This window comes from Candoia aspera, chromosome 16, assembly GCF_035149785.1.
Source record: "Candoia aspera isolate rCanAsp1 chromosome 16, rCanAsp1.hap2, whole genome shotgun sequence".
Classification (NCBI taxonomy): domain Eukaryota; kingdom Metazoa; phylum Chordata; class Lepidosauria; order Squamata; family Boidae; genus Candoia; species Candoia aspera.
Genome location: NC_086168.1, coordinates 3,931,062 through 3,952,181, shown reverse-complemented (window position 1 = coordinate 3,952,181; position 21,120 = coordinate 3,931,062). Strand labels below are relative to the sequence as shown.

Sequence of the window (21,120 nt, the reverse complement as noted above, 5' to 3'; positions counted from 1 at the left end):
GGCTCAGGTTCAGTGATGCGAAGTGGAGCTTATCATGCCAGAAACCTTTCCCCTGGTGGACCGGGTTCACATGTCATGCTAAGCTGTAATGTGGCTTGTTTGCAAAGGCTTGATTTTCAGCCTAGATTGTTGTTAAACTGAACCAACGGTGGTTTATTCAGTGCAGCAAGAGCTGACAAACTATGGAATAGTGTTATTTGTCAACGAAGTCTTAGAAAGCATTGTTTCACCAAACTGGCAGCACCGTCAACAAATGTTTGCAAAACAAATTGGGCAAGTGAAAGGGAAACCCATTCATTAACTCTAAAAGCCAGGCTTTAAGAAACAATTTTCAGAAAGCTATCCCTGGATTTATTAGCATGCTGAGCTCTCTACTGGCAAGCCGAAATAAGTATACATTTAAGGGCCTTTTACTTCTTTCCCTTGAAAATACTAATCAGTTTACCACTTCATTGACCTGTTGTAAACAGACACTAACTTCTTTAGTATTTTGACCAAGCTGGAACAATGCAGGCCACAAATCTTTGCATCCTTTATTTTATTTATTGAAACAATTTATGTAGCCAGCCATCTCACAACAGTGACTCTAGGTGAACAGTCAACAAAAGATGAAAAGCCAACGTATCAACATTAATTAAAATACACAACTCCAAACTATCAATATCACACAGGCCCTAGGACTAAAAACCATGTTATAGTCACAATCAATAAAAGAACAACCAACCAAATCAACAGCAGGGCCCGCTTAGCATCCTGGCCCAAAGGCCCACAAATCACAGCAGCTGTTTTAACACAGCCTTTGAGTACTTTGAGGACCACCCCAGCTGGAGGACACTCTAGCTGAGGAACCCTGCTCTATGACTGAATGATACATAGTACAAGGATGATCTATGTTAGTATTGCACTTCCAAGTGCTCATAATGCTTTATATATCTTTGCACCCTTGTTACAACAGGCCTGAAAGTTGACATTACCCCCAGATGTAGACTGGGAGAAGCAAGCATAAAACTACTAGTAAGTTCAAGGCACCAGAAGAGATACCAGTCAAGGAGAATGTCTATAGCTCAGGGCTGAACCATGAAGTCCTTGGTGCTCTGAGATGAGCCCTAGTCGGGCAATGAAAGAGACTAGGCAACATCTTCAGAGGGCCACCTACTCTCTGAAGATGTTGCCTGGTCAGGCAATGAAACATCTGCAAGAAAACAACCAGGCTCAGAGAGAACCAAGGACTCCACCAGAAGAGATGCGATGCATTACTTAACCTCAGTCATCACCTTACAGAATTCCAGGCACAGTTCAAAACCTGAGACATTTCCTCTCAACTCATCCTGAATGCCCCATAATGTGGATGGACTGCCCAGTCTTCTTATTCAGCTGCCCAATTCAGTCTAAGCCCTAGCAGGTGAGAGACCCTCCCCACTTTGGCACTTCTGGATATTTTGGATTACAAGTTCCAGTAATCCCAGCTAGGATGATGGTCAACAGTTGGGGATGGTGGGTTCACTCTTCAAAACATCTGGAAGGCATATGGTCAGGAAGGCTGTTGGGCAGAGCCAATTTGCTCAATGGTGGGTGCCACTAAGGCTAGCTCTGCCACCTTGGACTGGGCAACAAATAGGCAGTCGTCCAGACTCATCTCAATGAGCATATAAAAACGATTTCAAAGCATTGCCTTCTCTGTTTGATGGAAACAGATCTAACAGAGGCAAAGTTGGCCTCCTCCTCTTTGTATATCACAAATGAGGAAAACAATCTCCTAAAAAAATGTATCCCCCGCTCTTCATTTTTTTAAAAAAAATGTGCCAGAAAAGCTAGGTTGGAGAGGGCACAGAAAGACAGAAGTTTGGAAGCCTTCTCAGCAGAGGTGGTAGAAAGATAAAAATTAAAACGGATTTGCTAGGAGGCAGCTTGGCCGACGCGAGGCGCTTAAGAAAATCACAGCCATGAAAAAGGATTTCCCCCCCTCCTTGCTGAGCAGCCCAATTACTACAGGTTTTCATCTGCTTGTTTTAAGAAAGCAGAGCACCCTTTGCAGGAAATAATTCAAAAGGGAGGGTGGGGAATGAGAAAACGGGAATGAGTTCTGCATTTCAAGCTCCATTTCATGCCCATTGCCCAGGTCAGTTCAGCCATTTTCAGTTGCGTGAGGCATAGATTAAGTCTTTTTTTAAGCGAGGAGATATCGGACAGCTTCTTCAAAATGACACCCCCCCCACCCCTCCCACTTAGAAAAGCTCTGGAAACTTGTTACAATCAATGCCCTGCCAGGGCATCTCCATTTCATAATGCTCCATCAATCAGCTGTCTATTTTCAGAAATGGATAGGTACAACTCTTATAGGTATATCTCGCTGCCATTCCTGGGGGTTGGAAAGTAAGGGTTAGAATATGCATGAGTTAGAGCAATGAGAAGCAGCAGTAAGGGAAAGCTTCAGACAACTCAAGAGGACAAAGTAGGGATGTTTCCAAGGCCCTGGCTTCCTTCCTCTATCAAATCTCTCTCAATCATCTCCAAGCAAGCAGAGAGTCCGGGGCAATTCTGTTGGCACAGAGGCAAATTACAGACTTTATTCCAGCCTTAATTATGAGTCAGAGGAAGCCGCAAAAGGAAGAAGCTAGGCTGAATGGGCTGGACCACTTAGGAAACACATCTGGTACACGGGGCGGTAGGGGAAGCTGTTAACCAACCTGCAACGAGGTGAACAGCCTGGATGAAAAGCTTGGTGCTGGGATGTGGGGATAGAGAGACGGACAGAATATAACTGCAACAGCTGGGTTTTCCCAACACACTTTGCCAAAAGTTATCAACCTAACTTAGTTTGGGCTGGAATCACATGGGATCCAAAACAAAGGCAAGGGGAAACACTAAACACTTCCGTTGCTCTTCAGTTGGGAAGGGACTGAAAGAAGCCCTTGGTGTGTAGGAGAGAAAAATATTGGTCCTGTTTTAAAAAAGTAATGTGGGCTGGTGACCAGACAGACAAGATTTACTGAAGTGATGACAATTCAAGGATTCACAGTAGATTCTCAGTTAACCAGCACCCATGGGGATAGGCAGATGCAGGATAAATGTAGTTTCTGGTTGCTTGAGAGTTACTATTAAACCCTAATCCCCACTAGATGGCAGCAGAGAGAGACAGGTTTTTTTTTTTTTTTTGCCGGTTGCTTGAGAGTGCCGGTTTTTTCCTGGTTCGATTTTGGTGCCAGTTGCTTGAGTTCTGGTTAACTGAGAGTCTGCTGTACATAGATAACCTTCTTGTTAGGCGCTGGAACCACAGATATATTTGAATTTAGAAAGGCAGGCAGGGAAAAGGGAAGGCAGTAGAATAGAAGAGCTGGATCAGAGAGTGTACAGCCCCCAGTTGTGTAAAGTGTGTCAGGCAGAATAAATGATTCTCCATGTAACATTTCACAGCATTACAATCAAGGAGGGCACAATTAGCCACACGAGGTAAGCTGGGGCCACAATGCCTTCATGAAAGAAAGGATATACACCCTATGCCACCCAGAAATATTAAACAACACCTCCATACCTCCAGCCAGTATGGCCAATGACCAGTCAGGAAAGATGGGAGCTGTAGTTCAGCACTTAAAGGAAGAATGCCATTACGTTATTTTGGAAAAGTCCCAAGTAGCAGTGTTACATGGCTGTTGTGCCTTGGTAGGGAGAGGAAATAATAATGCCAGCCATATGGGAGCGGTTTGTCAAATTTACTTCTGGCTGAGGTCCAACTGAATTTGAGGAGACTGCAAGGTTCTTCTCAAACCTGAATGGCTTTTCTGGGAAGGCCAACTTGCTAGAGAAAGGAGGAAAAGTGTTTTAAGGGAGAGCACTCTTGGTATTAAAAATGGGGTGTAGACATTCTTGAAACCACAGCAGGTAAAATTAGCGCATTAAAGCTCAACAACTCTGGAAGATGATTCATCATAGAACGGAACAGATGTCTGAATATCAGCTCTTCTTCCTCGTCAGCGGTTTTTCTGTTAAGCATTACTAAGCTTTACATCTGTACAAAGTATTGGGAGTTGGCTCTGTATATGGTAATGGCTGCTAGGATACTTTATGCTTCTTACTGGAAATTACACACAACTCCTGTCTTAGAAGAATGGCAGACTAAGCTATGTCAGCATGCATCAGTGTCAAAAACAGCTTTGCATTTAAATAACAAGCCTGATACTGAATTTGCTGGCTGATGTTTTATTGCAAGGTGGAATTTGTTTTTGTGACCTCGGATGTCTATTATTTGGACTGTTGCTTTAATTGTTGATTTTTTAACTTGTACACCGTCCAGAGTCACTGCTGGATGGGCAGCCATATAAATCATTTAAATGAATAAATACATTTAATTTAACCTGGACGACTTTAATGGATTGTAATTATGCACACAGACTTGTACCATATCCAAAGTTTCTCCTAATGGAAGGCTTTTTAAAATATTAGATTTTCCCTGATTCATTATAGTGAGTACAGACTTTCTCAAATTAGACAGAAACTCCTATTAACTGTTTATTTTGATTGATGGTCCTTATTTTGTTGGTTGCCTCTGTTAAGCTCTGAACACTGGTTAGATTTTAGTAATGGATTTAAAGTGCTTAAATTAATATAAGATCACCTTTGTATGCAGGCCTCATCTAATGCTATTCGAAAACTCTTATTCAGTTTTATGCCACGTGTAAATCTCTTCTCTGTTTCTTTTCTGCTTTTTAATTGCTTTTCTGTTCTTTTTTTCCCCCTTGGTTGTGCTTTCAAGTATTTGAAAAGTAAAGTAAAGTAAAGTAAAGTAAAGTAAAGTAAAGTAAAGTAAAGTAAAGTAAAGTAGAGTAGAGTAGAGTAGAGTAGAGTAGAGTAGAGTAGAGTAAAGTAGAGTAAAGTAGAGTAAAGTAGAGTAAAGTAGAGTAAAGTAGAGTAAAAAATAAAATAAAATAAAATAAAATAAAATAAAATAAAATAAAATAAAATAAAATAAAATAAAATAAAATAAAATAAGGGACAAAATGAACACATTCTTTGCTCCTGCTAAATGTGAGCTGGTCCAGCCTCCTCCAAATCCAGTGGCCTCAAAATGGCCCAAGACCTATAATCTCTTCAGATGGCAAGGTATTCTGGGAGATGTAGTCCCAATGAGCAAGGTTGTGGCTATATAAACGCAGGAAGGCAGATGTGAAGCGATAATAAGCAGTTTACCAGGCACAGAATGGACACAACAGGATTGAGAGACACCCAAATACGTTCTAGTATATACCCTGAAGGACTAAGTGTTCTCTAATCCATTAAACCCAAAACACTTAGGACTCTCTCCCCAAATGCAGCAATGCTAATCCGTGAGTAAAACCGAAACAACAATCCAGGCTGCTCAGAGTTGGCATGAACTGGAGCAGAATACAAGTTCTGAACACAAGCTCTGTAAATCAAGAAAACACCACTTTCTTAGGACAAATGACAATGCCGCAGAAGACAATGTAGGGATAGGACAAATTAGGCTTGGACCAACCAAGAGGGGAGTCTTAACTCTACTCTTCCCTCCCCCTTGCAAAAGAAAATGTCAACCTCCCTTGGATCTAATCAACATCTCCAAAATTGACTTTTCCCGGACAAGCCTTCCCTGGACAAAGCATTTATTAGTGCCACTCAGCACTCTATTCCTCTTATCTTATCAAGGGAAAGTCTAAATAATGTGACCAGGCATTGCTGCCACTGGCAAAATTATTCTTCTAACCACTTCTACCAGTTCTGCATTATTCTGCTCTTGAAAGGGCCAGCACTCTGGTAGACTCTAAGTCCTAATTTCCCGCCCCCCGCCCCCCCACTTCCAGGGATTAACAAACCAAACCGAACCGAACCAAACTTCCCTGAAAGTAAAAAGGGACTTCAAAGGTTGAAAAAAGGGGACTTACTTCCATCGTCCAAGGCCCGTTTTACTCCATAACCGTACACAGAGGGGTCCACAAGTGGTGTAGAATTGTTCAAGTGAGAAATTTCTCCAATTTTAGCAGCCATTTGCTGTAGGCAGACAAATAAAAAAAGTCATTAGCTACGTTGAGGTGGGTCAAGCTTGTCAAGCTCTCTGGGCCTGCGCCTGCAACGAACCAGCCTTGGAGGGAACGCATCAAGACTGCCAGTTCGGCACAAATAAACCTGTTAGATCCTTCCTGAATGATAGTGTGGTCCTGCATCAATGGATTTATCTGAGTATAGCTCCTATCCCTTCCTCATGCTCCTTGGCCTAAATTAAGATAAAAGCAAGCATTCCTCTCCCATGCACTTTCAGGGGAAAAAGAAAAATGTGCTTAATCCCACTGAATCCATCAGGAACTCCCTGTAATATATGTATTCCATGTGTCTGATTTATATCCTGCTTTTCCTCCAGAGCTCAGGATAGCATACATAGCATTTCCTCCCCCATCCCCCCCCCACCATAAAAACAACCCTGTGAGTAGGTTGGGCTGAGAGAATGACTGGCCCCAAATCACCCAGCAAGTTTCCACAGTGGAAGGTGGACTTGAATCTGCATCTTCCCAGCCCATCTGTGCTCTTAACCACAACCCTGTTATCCCCTATGCATTTCAAAGGATTTTTTTTTCCCTTCATGCAGGTGATTTTTCCACCCATAACAGCAGACACATTATGCGAAGACTTCTCTCTGGAGAAGGCTCTAAGGCTGGGCAAGGTGGAAGGAAAGAGAAGAAGACAACCAGCAGTAAGGTGGGTGGACTCAGTTACAGCAGCAATGAATGTAAAGGGAAGACCAGGTTGGGGACAGATCCTCCTGGAGAAAATCTATCTGTGTGGTTGCTAAGAGTCAACAGTGACTTGATGGCACACAAATCCATCCATCCATCAGTTTCTACGTAAGCAAGCCATGCAATTGCTAGAGAAGTCCGAAATGGTGGAAAGAAGGAAGGATGACCAGCAGCAAGGTAGATAGACTCAATTACGGCAGTGATGGTGCACCACTGAAAGGCCTGAAGAACCAGGCTGGGGACAGATCCTCCTGGAGAAGGTCCAGCCACATGGTTGCTAAGAGCTGATTCTGACTTGACGGCACATAATCAACCAACCAACTTCATTTCAGGCAAGCCACACAATCCCCAGATGAGTCCATAATCTGGGAAAGGTGGAAGGAAAGAGAAGAAGAGGACAATCAGCAACAAGGGAGATGGACTCCGTTATATCAGCGATGGTACATCGCTGGAAGACCTGAAAGACCAGATTAGGGACAGATTGTCATGGAGAAAATCTGTCTATGTAGTCGCTAGGAGTCAAAAATGACTTGATGGCACCTAACCAATCAATCAATCAATCAACAGCAGACAACAAAAAAGGTGTCGGTTGTGTCACAATGTGATTCCTCCGTCATTCCTCAGGCCGCTTAAAGGAAGAGTGCGAGGAAGACAATTTGCCTTCTGAAACTTACAGTAGGTGTGTTCAACTTTTAAAGACCCCAACCACGGTAAAGCTTCAATAGTTCTGAAGAAAAGCAGGGAAAAGCCGACTTTTGTGAAAGAAGCACTTTGATCATGAGAATTACTCCGCGTTTTGTAGCTATTTTTTCAGGAATGTGGATAACTAAGAAGCTGGGAGGTTGTTTTTGTTTTTGCTACTACTTGACAGCCTTATCTCAGCTATGTGGAGTTACTGCCCCTGTGGTTCCTGCTGACGGAGGAACTGCCCTCCTCCCTTTTGCAGAAGATTTAAGGAATACCGAAGTCTTCTGCCCAGAAGACCGACCTGTTGCTCTTTGCCCCCAGAAGGGGTAGCATGTTACATTTCCCTCCCTCCTCTCTGCACAGGGATGAAACTGATGACCCCTGACCATCTGCTAAGGCTAAAACACACAGGAATAGATTCAGACCCTCTGCACAAAGCAATAACATTCATCACGACATTCCAGCCTGAACAAGACCCAAAAAGCAAATTAACCAAAGTGCTAGAGGATGCAGCAGATTTATCCTACAAGGTGACTTGAGGGTTCTCCTTGCCAATATCTAAAGAAATCTCTTTGCTCTGTGACTTTTTAAGTCTTGTGTTAAGCTTTGATACCGAAAGGAGGTGGGCAAACCTTTTACACAATGGAGGAGGAGGAGGAGGAGAAGGGATGATGGTGAAGGAGAAGGGGAAGGGATGATGATGATGATGATGATGAAGGAGAAGGGATGAAGGGGAAGGGATGATGATGATGATGATGATGATGGAGAAGGGAAAGGATGATGATAAAGGAGAAGGAGAAGGGATGAAGGGGAAGAAGGATGATGATGATGGAGAAGGGATGATGATTAAGAAGGGGAAGGGATGAGGATGATGGTGAAGGAGAAGGAGAAGGGATGATGATGAAGGAGAAGGGGAAGAGATGATGATGATGATGAAGGAGAAGGAGAAGGAGAAGGGATGAAGGGGAAGGAGAAGGGATGATGATGATGATGATGAAGAAGAAGGGATGAAGGGGAAGGGATGATGATGATGATGATGGAGAAGGGATGATGATGAAGGAGAAGGGAAAGGATGATGATAAAGGAGAAGGAGAAGGGATGAAGGGGAAGAAGGATGATGATGATGGAGAAGGGATGATGATTAAGAAGGGGAAGGGATGGGGATGATGGTGAAGGAGAAGGAGAAGGGATGATGATGAAGGAGAAGGGGAAGGGGAAGAGATGATGATGATGAAGGAGAAGGAGAAGGGATGAAGGGGAAGGAGAAGGGATGATGATGATGATGATGGAGAAGGGATGAAGGGGAAGGAAAAGGGATGATGATGATGATGATGGAGAAGGGATGATGATGAAGGAGAAGGGGAAGGGGAAGGGATGATGATGATGAAGGAGAACGGGAAGGGATGAAGGGGAAGGGATGATGATGATGATGGAGAAGGAGAAGGGATGAAGGGGAAGAAGGATGATGATGATGGAGAAGCGATGAAGGAGAAGGGATGATGATGAAGGGGAAGGGATGATGATGATGATGGAGAAGGAGAAGGGATGAAGTGGACGGAGAAGGGATGATGATGATGATGGAGAAGGGATGATGATGACGGGGAAGGGATGATGATGATGATGATGGAGAAGGGATGATGATGAAAGGGAAGGGATGATGATGATGATGATGATGGAGAAGGGATGATGAAGGAGAAGGGGAAGGGATGATGATGCTGATGAAGGAGGAGAAGGGATGATGATGAAGGGGAAGGGGAAGGGATGATGATGGAGAAAGGATGATGAAGGAGAAGGGATGATGATGAAGGAGAAGGGGAAGAGGAAGGGATGATGATGGAGAAGGGATGATGATGAAGGGGAAGGGATGATGATGAAGGGGAAGGGGAAGGGATGATGATGAAGGGGAAGGGGAAGGGATGATGGAGAAGGAGAAGGGATGATGATGAAGGAGAAGGGGAAGGGGAAGGGATGATGGTGATGATGAAGGAGAAGGGAAAGGAGAAGGGATGATGATGATGATGGAGAAGGGATGATGATGAAGGGGAAGGGATGATGATGAAGAAGGGATGAAGGGGAAGGAGAAGGGATGATGATGATGATGATGGAGAAGGGATGATGATGAAGGGGAAGGGATGAGGACAATGAAGAAGGAGAAGGGATGAAGGGGAAGGAGAAGGGATGATGAGGATGAGGATGATGATGATGGAGAAGGGATGATGATGAAGGGGAAGGGATGATGAAGGAGAAGGAGAAGAGTTGATGATGAAGAAGGGGAAGGGGAAGGGATGATGATGATGATGAAGGAGAAGGAGAAGGGATGAAGGGGAAGGGATGATGATGATGATGATGGAGAAGGGATGATGATGAAGGGGAAGGGATGATGATGATGATGATGATGATGGAGAAGGGATGATAATGATGATGATGGAGAAGGGATGATGAAGGAGAAGGGATGATGATGAAGGAGAAGGGGAAGGGGAATGGATGATGATGGAGAAGGAGAAGGGATGAAGGGGAAGGGATGATGATGATGATGATGATGGAGAAGGGATGATGATGAAGGAGAAGGGGAAAGGGAAGATGTTTTTATTTATCGAAGAATATACGACATAAAGAATAAAAGGGTACATCGGGGACTGGTTCTTTGGAATTCAAGTTCCAGGTGAGCAGATGTTCCATCTTAGTACGTTGCTTAGATGATTTCTAGAATCATCCAGGCAACATCAACATCAGAAGAGGTAACATCTGCCTGGCAAGGTGATTTTTTTTTTTCCTTTTGTAACTCCAGCTGATATGGCTGACTTACTTAATCCTTGTAATAATTTGTTCAATCAGTTCGTTATTCTGCCAAACGCACCAATAACCATAGGAAGAACTTTGCTGCAAGACCTCTTTTGATCATCATCATCATCATCTCTTCCTCCTCCTGATTTTGGGAGGTCAAGGTCCACTGAAGGTGAAATGGGGATGTGATTATGTCACCAGAATGAGTAGGGACTGATTTTTCACTGCCCTCCCACCACATGGGGAAACTTGGGGATATTTTTAAGCACAAGAACTACCCCCTTCCTACTAAGTTTCCAAAATGGGATGCCACCTTGACTCTAAAAGAAAGCATTCTGGACACAGGTTTTTCTTCTTATTTATTAAGGCTTTCCTGTGCTGATTGGTGCTACCATAATACATTTTAATTGTCAGCATTTGGATATGGTTCACCTCCACAGTTCTGCTGTATGCAACTCAGAGCTGTTCTGGAATACAGCAGAGCAGCACAGGAAACCCCAGCAGTAAATAAATAAAGAGCAAATAAAGAGGGCTCTGTTGCTACTTGAGGCTTCAATGTATCTATTTTGTTTCCTCCTGAAAATCAACAGAAAAGCACACCGCCATTATCTGGGGACAAAATCATTCCCTTGACATGAGCTTGAACCTCCTAGAATACCCAGCTGATATTTCATTGGCACGCCGAGGCTGAGTTGCTTCGGTGAGCTTTTAGACTCTAGTGGTCCTGAGTGAGGGCATTCATCCTCTATATTTAAGTTGAGGTTTTATAATTATGCAGTTTTTTTTAAAAAAATTGTGCGTTAAAGAAAAGAGAAAAGAGAAAAGAAAAGAAAAAAGAAAAGAAAAGAAAAGGAGAGAAAAGAGAAAAGAGAAAAGAGAAAAGAGAAAAGAGAAAAGAGAAAAGAGGAAAGGAAAGGAAAGGAAAGGAAAGGAAAGGAAAGGAAAGGAAAGGAAAGGAAAGGAAAGGAAAGGAAAGGAAAGGAAAGGAAAGGAAAGGAAAGGAAAGGAAAAAAGAGAAGAGAAGAGAATTCAGGTTTTAGGCTGACCTGGTCTTTCATAGGTTAGCCAAATTGAGTGCCGTGAAATTACTGGGTGAGCAATCTGCAATGCCACCACCCAGAAATCCAAGTCCCACTGCCCAAACTGGGTGGCAAAATGCCTGACATTCAGCAGTGCAATTTCACTCTGGTTTGAGGTGGTTTTAAGATAAGAAGAGTTGCTCTGGGGAAGGCCTACCAATCTCATCCTCACCCAGGACCGGAAAAACTGGACCAAAAACAAAAAACAAAAACAGACCACCCTTTTTCTGCTGATCTCTCAGCATCCTCCAATGGGCCACTCTGAAGGTCGGGAACCTGACCTGAAATTTGCTTAATAAATAAAAATAAAAAATAAATAAATCCGCAGTCCCAATGCCTCAATCATTGGCCCCCCTGTGCCATAAAGACTGGCACTCACCTTGTGACAAAGCATCGACAATAAATGAAACTTTTCTTCTCAAGGCAAGAATGAATGAATGAATGAATGGCTATTCTTTGCAAAGTAAAACCCGAGCAAGAGATCAAATCATGTTACTCTTTAGTGATTGAACTAGCCAGCCTGGGATTTTTATTTTTATTTTTTTAACTGTCCTGGAAGGCGGGGGGCTCCTTTTAAATTGTCAGCCTGATTTTTTTAATTGCAGCTGTGTTGCCGCTGCTAAAATATAAGCTCCATGCTGGCATTTCTGCTTAATTGCTACACTCCAGTCTCCAGAGCACTGAAACAGCCCAGAGGATATTCTATCCCTCCAAATTGTAGATGGAGTTATATTATATGCAAGAAAAAGACGGTGAGAAAAACTTCTGACCCCTTCTAGTCAATTGGTTGCTTTCCCAGGGAGCGGTTTTATTCCTAATATTTATGGGGGGGACAGTTTGTGCCCCAATTGGTACAATCCACTCTTGACAACGTATTTTATTGACTGCATAGGCCAAAATGATGCCTGTTTTTCCTGCCAGGATGGCAGCTTATCAGAGATCCCAGTTTTGGGACTATTTTAATACTGAGAAACCAAAAAAGTTCAAATCTATTTTTCAGGGCCGGTCTGGTCAAACTGGAGGCTGCAGCTGTTTGGCAAATCTTTCTGACCCAGCTTATGTAACTCAGTGCCCTTAGAGAGAGGAAATGGGAAAGAGGGGCAACATCCAATGTACTCATGTGCAGTTGCGCAGGCAGGGAGGAAAGGCAGAAAATGTGTACAGACAAGAACTGGCAACTCCAGCATAATTCTTCCAACAGCACGTTAAAGGATGTTCCTTAAGGAAGCATTTAAAAGGTATGACAAGTCCATATCATTGAAAACCAGAAGTCAACTTGCTATGGCTCAAATGTGGCGCCAGCTCACTTGAGCCTCACGAGACGGGATAAATGGCAACGTGCAAAAAAAGTGCAACAAACAGGCAGCTTCCACAGAGGGACTTCCCTGTTGATCTCTTTGGGGAACAACATAATTTGTTTCTACAGGTAGTCCTCACTTAACAACCACAATTGAGACTGGTATTTTGGTTGCTAAGCGAAGCAGTCATTAAGTGCATCTGATCCGATGTTATGACCTTTTTCATGGCAGTCGTTAAGAGAATCAATGTGGGTGTTAAGTAAACTGCATGGTCATGAAGCAAATCATGCAGTTCCTCACGGATTTTGCTTGCTGGAAGACGGCCATGTAGGTCAAAAATAGTGATCCTGTGACTGTGGGACACTGCAATGGTCATAAATGCGAACTGGTTGCCAAGTGCCCAATTCACCTGACCAGGGGGATGGTGTGATGATCATAAGCATGAGGACTGGACTCAAGTTGGTTTTTTCAGCACCGTCATAAGTCCGAACCATCACTAAACTAATGGTTGTTAAGCGAGGACTACCTGTACTCAAGTTGAGTCAAATCATTATGGTCTCAGACCAGCATGTTCCTAAAAGATATCATGGCTGATGTCAAAAAGCAAACTATGTCTAGACTTGGTTAGTACTTGAATGGGACTCCCCAAGGAAATTCTAGGTTTTCAGGCTAGCATGGGAACTGAAAAAAAAAAGAGCTTGAAAGAAGGTAACAGCAAACCATTTCTACACCGGTCCCAAGAAAAACTACTTGGGTGTATCCACGAAGACGCCCGGAATTCAGAATGACTTTTAGCGGTTTTCAGTTATCTGGAATCACAGATACATAGCAAGGGGAGAGGAGATTGTGGACACTCTGGATAAAAACCCAAGCTGAGAAAAATAATTAACTTCTTTAGACTGGGCACATTGGGGAACTAAAATCCTGACTTTACAAATACACAGCGGGCTAAATTGGCAGCAACTGTTCACGAAAGAAAGGTAAATGATTCAGTGAAAACCAACCATCTAGTGACAGAGAAAAGGGGGAAAAAAACCCACGCTAGAAATCCGTTGGGAAGAAGTAGAAAAAGGCCCATCAAACCAGCTGAACTGCAAAGGCTTTGCACAAATCTATTATACAGATTCTCACCACCCCTTAATGGAAAAACATTTGCTGACCTGGAAAAGTTTCAGAAACCAAAACAGTCGCAAGACTGGATGGGCACCTTTGCAGGTTTTAAAATTTGGTGGGGGCGGGAGGGTAAATAAAGTTTATTTATTAATAAAGACAGAATGAGGAACATTTGTGAGGTTTCTACGAGGAGGCTGCATCATGAGAAGTAAACCAAGTTTTAATTCCTCTCATACAATACTAGAACTCGGGTCAAGCAACAAAACTGTCTGACACCCGTGCCCCCAAAGCAAGGATAGCATATATAAGCTGGATCATTCAATGCAGCATCTACTTACTAAATTTACTCTTGTGGAATATAGCGAGAGCCAATTTACTTATGTGGCTTGAGAAAGGGATAAAGCCGAGGCAGGGGAAAGATGAGTGGCTGGGGGATTCTGGGAAAAGAGCATGCTGGCTGGGGAATTCTGGGAGTCGAAGTCCACACATCTTCAAGCTGCCAAGGCTGCGAAACACTGCTACAGAATGAAGCAAATGGCGGTGACAAGTTCCAGGACAGGAAAGCAATAGTGGAAAATTGTTGTAGATTCCTGTTACGAGATTTGCCTGGAGGCCTCTGGCTAGGCAGTCTGAAAAGCAGGATACTGAACCTGACCAAGGATTATTTAAAAAAACGTGTGCTTTCCAGATGCTTCACACTCCAAGCTTCAATCAACTCCATCAGCATGGCCAATAGGAAGAAAAGGTAGATGCCCAAAACATCTCAAGGGTGCCAAGTTGCTTATTCCCAAACTAGATTGATCTGTTCCCTAAATCAAAACAACTGAGTCCAGTTTAGGCCGTTCATGAGAATTGTGACTGTAAGTGTTCCCTTCTAACAATGGGGAAAGAGCCTGAAAAATGCATCCAAAAGGTATTGGGCAATTATAACGAAGGTCTGTCAAGGCACCTTTGAAGACACATTTTCTTTGGTCTGTTTTTCAAATCAAAGTCTAAAAAGTCCATTCCTAATACTTGTGGTGGAAGAAGAGGACGTTAGGTCTACAACTTAACTATATGAAGAAATCGGAACTGGTGGTAGAGCATCAACGGTCCCATATTCAAGTCCAACATCTCCAAGGAGGACTCAGAAGGACTACAGAACTATGGATACTGTAGTTAACAGAGGCAATTCAGAGCTAAGCAGACCAATGGTTTCAGATGTTCAGACAGCTTCCTATATTCTAAATCAAACCCCAAACATGGGTCAAGTTTTACAGAAAAGCCTTAAATATGATTTATGCTCTGATTTCTAGGCCTCTTAAGCAACCCCTTGAGTTGAGTGCAGAGATTATCCACGCTCGTTATTCTACCAACCCATGGCTTGAAGTGGAATTTATTTTAAAAAATCTGGCAGAGACCCAGAATTACGGACAGGGCATGGATGTACTTTTTAAACATGGAAGCATTACCCAACATGGTAATCACTCAGCTCCCATAATTCAAAGCCCATTAGCCTCTTTGGGTTGCAGGAGCTTAAATTCATTCTACCTGAAAGGTACCAGGTTGGGGAAAGATAAGTTATATTCTATGAAAGAACAAATGCTTGGGGCTGATAAATGCAGATTCTAATCTGGAGCGCACTATGATTTTCAGCAGCTTCCAAATGCGTGGTCTTCAACACCCAGAATTCTCAGCAGTAGTCATGCTGGCTGAGTGCTGACATCCAGACACTGCCCATGTTGGGAACCACTGCTCCAAACAGACAGACATTAACTTTTGCAGAGAAGCATCTTTAGCCCAACCAAACACTCACATTCAACAGTACCAGTTCTTTTATCAGATATGATAAATACTCTCATACATACAAACATGCTCTCACTGTCGTGAGTACGGATGGTGAGCGGGAGGAGGCCCCTATCCAGGGGGGAAAGCGCATGAGTAGTTTAGAGACTTTGAGCTGTCATTCAGAGAAACCCAGAACAGACCCGCCTTGAGTTTTGGGGTTTATCTGCCTGGGTTTTCCCACACTCCTTCAGTTTGGTAGGATTTTCTGTCTACTATAGCAGTTTAATAAACACCAGAGACATTCTCCTCATCTCAGCGTGGTCTTGGCTTAAGCCAGGACACTCACTATGCTTTACTTAAGTCAAGTAAAAAAATATTTCAAGATGTGCCTGTCACAAACATAACACAATCTCAAAGGAAGCAAGCGTTTTTGTGACGTTGGTCAAATTACATATCAAAATTATCTGCCATAGAAAAGGGGTGCCCATCACTACCCTCACAATCCTTTAGTCCTTAAAGCAAAGGATTGAAATTCTGCTGGAGAAGAATCAGTATCACAGGTGTCTTATTCTCACAGTTAAGCCACGTAGCTTAACTTTTCCCATTACTCAGGTGCTCGAAAGGGGAAATGCATTCAGTAAGAAAGAAGAAACAGAAGAATTCAAAAGCTGGGTTGTATCTGGGTTAGTTAAAGACTAGCCGTTGCACTCAAACAACCTCAGGGAGTCTTTTGTGGCTTGACTGCAACTTCATCAATGTCAGGTTCTGAACTGACTTGGCTAGGGGTGTGGTGTGAACCAATCTTTGCGCAAATAACAAAAATGGATTAATTCCGTGCAGCATAAAGTCAAAAGGCTACCAAGTTAAACCAAGGCCTTCCATTTAGCCCAGTGCCCTCTCTAGTTGCATGGCTAACTGACCTCCTAGCAAACATGCTTAGTTGTTGTTTTCATTGTTTTTATGGACATTTGTGCTATGCATGTTTTCCTCGGTTTTTACATTCCATGTATGCTGCCTTGGGATTGCGGTGGGATAGAAGTGTGAAAAATAAACACACACACACACAGAGGAGCCTTCCTATGTGCACAGATTTCCTTAAGGGATTGGGATGTTCCTCTTCCTAAAGACTGCTACCTTAAGAGGACCAGCCGACCGTGCCTATGATCTACACCTAACAGATTCAGATGTTAGCTGCTTCTTGAGGTAAAAGTAATTACTATACTAAGAGTCTGGAACTTACACCAGATCCCCCTGTGCAGTTTCACCAGGAAAACAGGGCAAGGGTTATTGCAAAATTCCCACTGTGTTTACTCATTCTGTGTACAGTACAGAGAGACACATTGGCAATTCCAAGACAAAGTCCCCATTTTCAGAACCCAGGCCTGATTAAAAGCACTTTTTTTTAGGGTTGTCCAAGATAACAGTCCTTTAAAAACACAAAACCCAACCTGGGACAGCTAGAAGCAAGTGTCCACACATCTAAGTGGCAGCTGTACATGCCTTAGTCCCTTAATCAGGACCTCAAATAGGTTTGGGTGAAAAACAACACAATCCTGTAATCTGCTCTCCACTAACTTACACCACAAAATACTTTCTAGACCAGTTTCCTTCCAAGCCCTGGGCAGGACCATTTGCTGTTCAGGAGGTGAAATCTTATCAAGGGTGGGGTGGGGAAAAACATGACAATCAACGGGTGTCTTCCTATAGAATTTTCGAGGCCAAACTCCACCTTTCAAGGATGCTTTCCATAACCACACATAGTATTCATGAGGAAAAGGGATAGGAGAAAAAAAAACAGATCTATAGGTCGAAGAGAAGCAAGCAAGTTGCGTGATTGTGCGTGCAATCAAGGGTACACATTGGATTACATTATCTGCACAGAACTGCACAGCCAGAAAGGGGTTGATGCGAATGCACCGGATAACAGTGAATGCGCTAGAATGATGTGGCAAGTTAAATTCTGCCTCATTAACAAATAATTGCACTAGCTGTTTTGCTGTGCAACCTGTTTCAATGAATAAGCCATACACTGCTTTTGCCATGGTTTCTTAGCATGTGGCCTGACCAGGGACTGTGGTTTGGACAGCATGCCAAACAAGCCATGGATAGAGCTGTCCGTGCAATGACAATAGTCAGCAGGATCAGCAGTGCGCACTGTTGATTTATCATGATTCAAAATAGCCAGGATTGTCCGAACCCACAGTAGAAAGTTCCAGCCAATGCCAGGCTATTACAGAAACATAACACCATAGGCGTCATCATAATTTATGAAGCATATTTCAAGTTTTGAGAGTGTTTCATGTGCACTGTTACTTTATTAAAACAGTAAGATCTATTATCCCATATAGTTTCCAGTGGTGGCTTAGACAGAGAATAGTGCAGAAGTTTACATAGACTGTAATACATACGATAATATTACTTTTAAGAACCTTATTAAAGGCATTTGCTCTGAAAACTAAGCACAGTGAAGCCCCAGATGCCAGCAAAATCCAAAGGTGCTCGAAAGCCCCCCAGATAAATAAATATTTAAAGGCAGATTCAAGCAACAGCCTAAATAGATTCTCCATGCCAGAATGTACTTCTACCTTACCCTGGGAGATATCACTGCTGGAAGGCATCAGGGCTGACAGCCAGAGGATCCCAGTATCACTGCCTGCCCTACACAGCACCCTAATTCCTTTCCAAAGCAAAAGAGGGAACGACATTCTTCGCCATGTTTTACCTATGGAGTGAAGGATAAGATTTGGGCTGTGGTTATGGCCCTCAGAAGAATTCTCCAGATGACTGAAGAGTTATTTTACTTCACAGGTTAATATCCTGCCTTTCCTTCAAGAAGTCATGCCAGCTTATGGAGATACCTCCTTTTACCTGGTCCTCACAAGAGCAACCCTGTGAGACAGATTGACTCAAACTCACCTAGGGAGCTTCTGTGGCTGAGGGTGGACCTGAACCTGACTCCCTCTGGTCATAGTTCAAGCACTCAGATACTTTCACATCACTTATAGCGGCTAGATTCACACATCACAGTACACCATGGTTTGTTTCAACCACAATTTGTTGAGCAAGCCACTGTGAGTAAAGTAGCATACAACACTGAGCCATAAACCATGGTTCACAGACCAGAACTGGATTTAGACCATTTGCTAAGACAAAGCCAATCTAATCACATTATAGTTCAACTCAAAATGTGAACCTACTAGTCTAACACAAGCCTAATTTGCCCAAGGGAGTCTTTGGTCAAGAGATTCAATAGCCATTCACATTAAAGAAGCACTAGCTTACAAATAGGTTTATTCCAGCAATATCCAGCTAAATGCAATGAACCTCAGCTCTTCTCTTGAACTTGGACCTGGGTACTTTCCCAAACACATTCAAAACATGGTGAGGCGAGGACCAGTCCTGTTTTCAAATATGGCGAATGTCCCCTCTGTGTGCTCTGCTTCGGAGGACCTCAAATCAAATCAATCTTTATTGCACTCATAAATCAGCATAGTAAAGTAAAGGTAAAGGTTTCCCTTGACATTAAGTCCAGTCGTGTCTGACTCTAGGGGGTGGTGTTCATCTCCGTTTCACAGCCGAAGAGCCGGCGTTTGTCCAAAGACACTTCCTCCGTGGTCATGTGGCCAGCATGACTAAACAGAATGCCGTCACCTGCCCGCCGAAGCGGTACCTACTGATCTGCTCACATTGGCGTAGTTTCAAACTGCTAGGTTGGCAGGAGCTGGGACTAGCAACGGGAGCTCACCCTGTCACGTGGATTTGAACCACCAACCTTCCGATCGGCAAGCTTGGCAGCTCAGTGGTTTAACCCACAGCGCCACCACATCCCTTTTCATAAACCAGCATACAGGTTCACAAAATGGAATGCTCAAGTATAGCTCTACAGGAATGGTTGAAATTGTGTTACACTCAACTCCTAGGGGACTCTAGAAGTTTTGTTAGCCAACAACGAATAAGAAAGCCTTAGGAGATATCTCCTATAGCCACTTCTCAGGGATATCAGCAGCCAGGAGGTAGACAAGTAAATCTTCAAGCATATTTCCAACTCTGGTCAGCAGAAGGTCCTCAACCAAAACTGAGTCTGGTTACCAAAACCGGGCAAAATCTGTGAATCTTAGCAATGTAGGACCTCAAAAAATGCTGAATCCTACAAGAATACATGACACTATGCCAATAGTTCAGCTCTTGGCCTGCTATCTTGCTTTTGCTTACTATGGCAAGAGACATCAAGCATGATTCAGAAGTATGATTATGCCATATGTGGTCATGGGGGAAGGGGGCATAAACATGGATTGGTCTTCCAATGGAAGGTTGAGGAAAGGACAGAGTCTTTGATAAGGTGGAACATAAGGGGGCCTTTAGATGACTAACAAACTCTAGAATAAGAAACAACACTCTTAGAAAGTTTATGCAATGACAATGCCTATTAAAAGACCTAGAGGAGATAGTTATAAAAGATGGCAGATGGTGACATTTGCAAAAATAAACAGGATAGGCCCGAAATAGATATTCACCTCTATTTCTGTGACTCCACCGTGTCCCCAGGAATATAAAGAAATCCAGACTGCAAATTGTTGGAACTTTGGAAAGCTGCGGTCAAGGTTTTGGGACAGTTGACTCAAAGTAATCGTTTTCCCAAGAACAAATCGTACAGAGTCTTCTTAACAAGATTTATTGAACTGAAAGGAAGTGTTACAGAAATTTGGCAAATTAACTATTTCCCATTTAAATGCCAGTTTGTCTCCTAAGATATTTGAAAAGAAGCTTGAAGGGTGAGGAAGCAGGGCCTTTTCACTGATAACAGATGAGTCTGGAGGTCTCTCTTTACTAGTGCTGTCCTGAATCCTTGTCAACCTGAGAACTGACCCTTACAATTTCAATTATCTGCCCACCCTTTCTAAGACCTTGTACCTGTACAAGAGACAAGAGTTTCATCGTGTAAAGAAAAGGAAAAATCCAAATTCTCTTTGAAATGACTGAAGAGAAACTGATGCTTGAGGTCGGTCCTAAGCACGATAGTGCTACTCTCTGGTATTTATATAGTACTTTATAGAACAGCCTTTTGAGACTGCAAAGAAAACCTGTTTATTGTAGGTGTTAAAGATACTAAGCCTTTTCTACTGAACCTAGTATGGTGCAAGAGTGTCAAGATACAAGCACTTCAGTGCAGACTGAACAAAATGACAAACATGACCTGAACCACTAGTCCTTCCTACCTGGTAGATTGGGAAGCAACAGGAGAATCTATGGATTGCCCAAATGCAATCTGTAATCAGGGTGGGAGAAGATTAAAGCAGGTTGCCTGACACAGACAATCTTCTGTGGACTGATTAAGATATATAAGTTATAATTCATTGACTGTCTTGTTAGAGTAAGCAGGATACACAACAATAGGGGCCAACAGCATAAGACAACTTCACCGGGACCTGGGAAGGTCACCATGCAAGGTTTTTTTGTTCAACCTTGAAGGAATACACAGTGGTGACAACTTGTGGATATTAAATAGCTAATGCACAATGAAAAGAGAGACAGATTGATCCTTAATGTGCTTGCTGTGGGAAAAGAAAATGACAGAGTAACAATGCTAATGGGGTGGCTAGTTGAGAAGCATGACATATATTGTGAATGTTCACACATCCAAGTTATCTCATC

The 21,120-nt window shown here is 43.0% G+C and overlaps 1 protein-coding gene across 3 annotated transcripts in view; it reads right to left on the bottom strand.

The window, feature by feature from the left end:
- FUBP3 (far upstream element binding protein 3) overlaps positions 1–21,120 on the bottom strand; it is a 63,910-nt gene that overhangs the window by 37,577 nt on the left and 5,213 nt on the right. For all 3 annotated transcript variants that reach the window (XM_063316069.1, XM_063316071.1, XM_063316070.1), the window contains exon 2: positions 5,895–6,000. In XM_063316069.1, the coding sequence (XP_063172139.1) occupies positions 5,895–5,997 (103 nt within the window). In that variant the 5' untranslated portion in view covers positions 5,998–6,000. The remainder of the gene's footprint in view (positions 1–5,894; positions 6,001–21,120) is intronic.